The sequence below is a fragment of the Trachurus trachurus genome, assembly GCF_905171665.1.
Source record: "Trachurus trachurus genome assembly, chromosome: 11".
NCBI lineage: Eukaryota > Metazoa > Chordata > Actinopteri > Carangiformes > Carangidae > Trachurus > Trachurus trachurus.
This window is the reverse complement of record NC_139904.1, coordinates 18,519,023-18,525,331: the sequence shown is the minus strand read 5'-3', so window position 1 is coordinate 18,525,331 and position 6,309 is coordinate 18,519,023. Positions and strand designations below refer to the sequence as shown.

Genomic DNA, 6,309 nt, shown 5'->3' with positions numbered 1-6,309 from the left:
TAAAACCTGTCAGACTTTGTTACAAAATGTTGGGTTGGGTCTTTTATGATTGATGTTTTGTTTTTTTGTTTTTTTTATACCTCCTTCTAGATGCTTCAACATAGAAATCCACACTTGTGACTTGTTTTGGCCAATTAGTATATAAAAGTACATACAATTAGTATAAACGGTGTGCCCAGTGCAAATATTAACTCTTGGCAGAATCTCACTAATACATATTCATAAGACCTGATCTTAAGGGGCACTCAACCAGTTTTACACATTATGTGCAGCAGCATTACTCTGTGTGTTGCTCATCCTGCAAACACGGTTATATAATGTTAACTGTTGCTCAGGAGGAGGCCTTAGAAAATTATATTAAATGCAAACTGGTGCAGAGAAATGTTTGATGATGTTTTTGGATACTCACAACTGAATGTTTCAACCTCCTTGGCGTTCATTTTTTCAGTCCATTTTTTAGTTTTAGTCTTTTGCGAGTCTCCCCAACCCTGTGGAAATGGAATATTAAATCACAGGAGAACCCCTTCAGTGTAGAAACGTACAGTCCACTCCTGTTTCTTTGAATAATTTACTGCAGAGGACACCTTATGTAATACAGAGTGAATTCCCATCCTTACTTGCCTTTACTTAAGTTTCTGCCGACCTTGTTATTTAAGATGGAAAAAGCCACCTAAGGTAATTGGTATCGGTGGGAAACTCTGACTTCTCGCAGAGATGTGTGGAAAAGCTTCCACTAACTCGACACTATCTTTAAGCTGCCAAACATTTCATAACCCCCAAACACACGCACATCATAACCTCACCCCACATCTTGGCATCTTGGAGTCTGGCTTCATCCCTCACTCTTCCAAAGTGACAGGAAGACAAAATATTCTTGCTCAGAAGGTTTCCCCTTACCTTGCAAACCTCTAAATAACTGTCAGTCCTCAAATATGCAGCAGAAGCGGCAGCAGCACTGCATGGCCAGAAATAATGCTGGCTTCTGGGGCAGTTTGTCACAGCGATTTTGAAGTGAAGTAGTGATGGATGTGGCGGTGGTGATGTAGAGTGGAGCACCACTTACGCTTGCCCTTGCCTTGCCTGTGACAAACTATCTGCACAGGGGGGGTGGAGGGTGTTTGTGCGATAGACATGGTTCAGATAGATTTTTTTGCTTGTGATCGGAGCCTGAGCCCCGGCCAGAGTCCATCATCAGTCCAACAGTCACAGGCCCAGACGGCTCATGCATTTTTATTGCATTGTCTTTTTTTTAAAAAAAAAGGAGCTGCAGCACAGATTCACCCACTGCTCTTCACACAACACGCCAATCTCTCCAGGGCCGGGGTCAGATCTGTGTCCGATCCATCATCGTCCAACCCTGCCTCAAAGGACAAATCTCATCCCAGAGCCTCCCCGCCAGCGTGCAGATACGTCCACACAAAACCAAGAACATTCATTTTGACGGGCCCTCAAATGAAAAGCCCTGGCTCTCATTGAGGGCTACGCTTTTGGAGGGAAAGCTCCAAAAATACATCTGTGAGGCTGTTGGTGCTTGAAAACACATCTGAGAGTGGAATTATAAAAAAATAAAAATAAAAAAGAGAGAGAAAAGAAGCAGGGTGAGTGAGATTGTCTTGGAATACATCCACGCCGCCCTCTGAAGGGAAACTTGTGGTGCGGATGTTTATGGATTTGTGGAGGAGGGAAACGTTGATGGGCCGCTGGCAGAGGGATCTTTGCTCAAGGCGGACGGAAAGATCACATGACTGCCGTCTTGGCCCGGACAGCTGTTGCCTCCATCTGTACCATCTATGACCTGCTGCTCTCCTCCTCCTGCTGTAGTGTGAAACCGCTCAGTGCACAAGTAGGGCAAAGCAGTGCACCTCTGGAAAAGCCTGGGAAGCAATTTATTTTCATATGCTTAACTAATGCATAAGTAATGCATTACTCATGATGATTTAATGCGTGAATTAATGCAGAATCTATCATGAATTCTTTTTGCTCACCATTAAAAGACTGTCATCTCTATGAGTTGATGTGAGAAGTAAAAATGTAATTGATTATCAGTTAATGACTTCTAGTTCAAGTATTTTTTATATACTTCCAAATTTGCTGAAATGCAATTCAATAGAAAGAAAGCAGAGCAGAGCAGAGAGCTGGATGGAAACATGAAAGAGTGCCTTTGTAAAAAAAAAAAAAAAAAAAAAAAAAAGGTGGTTACATGCAAATTTCTGCATATTGCTTCAAGATAAAAGCAGCTTTATATTGACTTATGATTTCTGTTAGTCAGCATTCATTTATTCATTATCCATTAAGCAGCAAGCACCCAGTCACATAAACCCACAGTGACTTTATTATCCCTCATAATGAGCAACAGGAATGCATGTTACAACCTGTTTTTAATGCATGCATTAATATATCATGTGATGCATTAATTAAGCATATGATATGACTTGCTACAAAGTGTAACCTCAATATACTGTGTTAGATTAATGTTTCATTTCTTATATTTCAGAATGTGTGCTGCAATCCTGCTCATCAATTTGGTGCTTTGTTGACATTGACTTTCCTTTTCCCTTGTTCAGGGTTATTTTTCTTTTCCTCATTAAAATCAAACATGCAGAAAAGTATTGATGTTGAAAGCCTTTGCTCCAAACTGTGTGTGCATATTAGCTAAAGGCAACAATACACACAAACAAGGGAGTACTTTATGTTTTCTATCCTTTAAAGTCTGTGCATGAACAAATATATATTCCCTTTCCTTTCCAAAACGTCACCCACAGAGAAATCCACAGAGAATTGGGGATTTGGGACTTACAGATTGTAAGTTTTAGGTGAACTCATTAGAGCTTGACAGATTCTGTCCATGTGTCCTTGCTGATCAGGAACCAGGGAGCGGGGGGACAAACAAGGGAGGGAGGGACGTTTCTGATGATGCCTGCTCCCAGGGAGGAGTCACATCTGTGTCCTCTCCTGAGGTCAGCTCTTCTTTACTGTGTGACTGTGCTGTTAAAAAAAAAAACAACAACTCTGCTGTCTGCTCACAAAACAAACATGAAAACACACTCTTAGACTTGAAGGGTGCATAACAGAGGGAGGTGAAGGAGACGTCTTGACAGTATGTTGGCAGGGGCCGTGAGGAGGTTTTTGTTCTTTTTGGCCGTGAGGAGGTTACCGCTGGTTGCCAACAGGGAGGTAACTGTTGGTTAACTTGTTTTAACCAACAGTTACTTCCCTGTTGTTTCAATCTAACAGGCCCTTTGTCACGAGACATTTTACATTATGCAACTGAAAAACCACACATGCTCCACTAATAAAACTAATTCAGTCTATTCATAAGGGCTGTACTACATTTAGCTTCAATACTGTCAAAACATTTTTAAGGGGCTCACTCATTGACCTAAATAGCACAGAGCCTGCTCTCTAGTGGTCAGATGCCGATATTACATTCAGCTTCACAAAAGTGTTTCCTGTAAGGAGCGTTTCACACTTTCACACACAGGGTTGTAAAAAGTAAAAGAGTTCAACATATATTCAATTGTTACTATCAATGCCATTAATTCCTATGTGACAAGAGGCCTGCTGCTGTTACTGACTTTATTTTTTGAAATGCAGTTCACAGAACAGTTACCTCACCATTTTCCAAGATCGAGAATAATTTTTTTGGTCGAACTTAAATACTCCCCAAAACAGAAAATAGAAATTTGAACATAATTTCCATGTGCAGACGAAGACAGGTGATGTACTAAATAAAAACTGCAGATTAACATTCTAGTTAAATTGCCATCTCAATTCAATTCAATGCAATTCAATGATTTCAATGTCAGCTATAAATAATATTCTAAAAACTGTCAAACACTGATATTTTAAATGTTCTTTCCATATTTATTTTTATATTCTGTATTAGCAGAGTTGAGCAAGAGATATTAGAAAATCAAATCAAAATATAAAATTTACAGGCAACAGACATCAGGTGAAGTAAGGACATCAGCATCTCTCTGCGGCCTGAGCCCACTGGCACTTTTAATTCTGACCTGACACACTAGTCCAGCTGCTCTAAGACAAAAGCTTTGACTTTCATGTTTGAGCTTGTTTAGTGCATTTCTACCCGGCAGAGAAACTACAGTAGATTCCCCAGTGATCACTGGTGTAACGTCCACAGTCCAGCTTCTCCAGCCCCACCAGGGCCATGTGGTCGGGGGCCAGACGTGGCACTCCGTCTTTGGTTGCTGGGCGAAAGTAAACCCGGTCGAAGCGGCAGCGACTGACGTAGGGAACGGTCTTGTTGTTGTTGGCTTTGGTGTCCCAGGTGTAGCGGCAGTGCTCCTGCTTGCCCAGTTGCTCCCACACATCACAAACAGTGGAGGGCAGGCCCACCTTGGCCACCTGAGATGAAGCCCAAATCAGATATTACCAAGTATGTACACACACTGCAGTTACATGTATGGACTCAAGTGCACTGACTGCATGTGACTGGAGAGACAAATGACTAACCTCAGGGTCCCTCAAGTTTGTGTCCCCTCCAAACAGGACGGTGACATCATCAGACGCCTCCCTCATCCTCTGCATCACCACTCGTAGCTGCTTCATCCGCTCCTCTCCGTGGCCCTTGCAGCTCTCAAAGTGGGACGTCATCAGACAAAACCTCTGGCCTTTGAAATCCACCTGTTTGCAAGGAAGGAAGAGAGTGTGAGGTTTACATCTAGTTATGGCACACTGAGTTGAATGATTTGGGGGCATTTGGACGAGTGTCTGTGCACAAACCTGAGCTACGAGCAGATTCCTCATCATCTGGGTGGTGGGGTAAGTTACTGTCTCGCTCTCCACCAGTTTGACTCGAGACCTCTTCAGCATCATCCCAGTGAAGTAACCTTCTTCACCACCTGCTCAGTGCAGAGAGGAGAAGAAGCAGTTTGAGCTACTGTAGTAGTAGCAGTAGCAGGGCATGTGTGCCGTTTGTGTCGACCATTTTACCATATTGTGTCCTACTTATTTCAGACATGGACACTGCCTTGTGAAATTCTGTTCCTAGATAATTAAAAAAGTACCTTCAATGATCAGGTAGCTGACCGCCCGTTTCTTCAGGTAATTGACGTAGGGTGGTATGAGCTCCTGTAGGAGCACCACATCAGGAGTGTATCTGCATTAGAAGAAGAACAAATAAAATACAAATAGTATTGGCCTTCCCTGTGAAGCTTTGAGGTACACGGTACCTCCAGGGGCACTGCTACACAACTGACCTCTGAGTTTAATCATGAATTCTTTGGCCCCCCTCACCCCAAGTAATGAGATATCAAAGATTAAAGAATAATAGTGAAGAAACATCGGCTTACAAGACTAAATAGGAGCACAGGCCTCTGGCACGCTCTGCAAGGTTGTCTGTATCAAGTCCGTCCACATTCCAGGAGATGACAGACAGTTTACCATCATCTTCCTCCGAGGGCTTGCGTGTGGAGGCAGGACTGTCCGCAGTCAAATCTATGCTGGAAATTTTTCAGAGATTTTAAATTCAGAATTATGGCCCACAACAGAGGAAAACGGAGCAGTGCAGTGATATAAATGTGGACAGTGACCCAAGGGAAGAGAGATGACTCACCAAACCTTTGTAGGTTTTTCCTCAACCTTCTGCTTCTTGGTTTTAGGGCTGCTGTCCTCCTCTGGAAAGTCTGCTTCAAACACTCTCTCCATGTCTGCTTCAAAGAATGAATTCAAAGCTCTCTGAAACACAAGTGACAGGAAAGATTAACTCTGGGCAAACTGCGTGAAATGTCAATGCTATCGAAAGCAGATGTTAAACATGATGGACTGACTCTGTCTTGGAGGTTGAACTAATCAGTGAAATTAACTGCACCAGTGTTGGAAATCATAGTGGCCACGACGAGCTATAAGAAGGTCTCTCTGTCACATCTGAGAGGCCTGTTGGTGTGACTACAACTTTACCTCCATCTCCCATTCATTTTCAGCCAGATAGCACTGAGCCACGGCGCTGTCAGTCCCCGCTATTTGAGCAAACTCATCGCAGAGACGAGCTCTGTTTTCTTCCACGTTAGACACCGAGGGTTTGTCCGACTCGGAGGTAGACGCCATCTTGTCAAACCACAAAATTCGCTTTAAAAGAAAAAAAAGAAAGGAAAAAAGAAAAGAAAGAAGAGTAAATCAATACGCAATCATTGCCCCCATGTTTTGTTGTTGTCTGCAAGGTATCCCCGGTGTACCAGTAAAAGGCTTCCGGGTGGAGTTGCTAATTAGCCGCGCGTGCTAACTAAAACAAACCCGAGCGCATCATGATTAAGATATACGAGTCATTTCCATCATGTATTGCAAATAACA

General features: G+C 42.8%; 1 protein-coding gene across 1 annotated transcript; it reads right to left on the bottom strand.

The window, feature by feature from the left end:
- Positions 1-3,589: 3,589 nt before the first annotated feature.
- On the bottom strand, positions 3,590-6,189 carry tdp2b (tyrosyl-DNA phosphodiesterase 2b). The gene is made up of 7 exons (XM_083981777.1): positions 5,920-6,189; positions 5,576-5,697; positions 5,313-5,462; positions 5,028-5,119; positions 4,744-4,862; positions 4,474-4,644; positions 3,590-4,365 (listed from the first exon to the last, which is right to left on the bottom strand). The coding sequence occupies exons 1-7, from the start codon at positions 6,064-6,066 to the stop codon at positions 4,084-4,086; spliced, it is 1,083 nt and encodes a 360-aa protein (XP_083837903.1). The 5' UTR covers positions 6,067-6,189; the 3' UTR covers positions 3,590-4,083.
- Between the last annotated feature and the right edge of the window lie 120 nt (positions 6,190-6,309).

Bases quoted from the DNA above. Each gene is read 5' to 3' on its own strand.
- tdp2b (XM_083981777.1), bottom strand. From the start codon at position 6,066: ATGGCGTCTACCTCCGAGTCGGACAAACCCTCGGTGTCTAACGTGGAA. The intron at 5,698-5,919 runs GTAAAGTTGTAG...CTTGTGTTTCAG, and splicing joins AAAATGAATGGGAGATGGAG to AGAGCTTTGAATTCATTCTT. The intron at 5,120-5,312 runs GTAAGCCGATGT...CTTCTAATGCAG, and splicing joins CTGTGCTCCTATTTAGTCTT to ATACACTCCTGATGTGGTGC.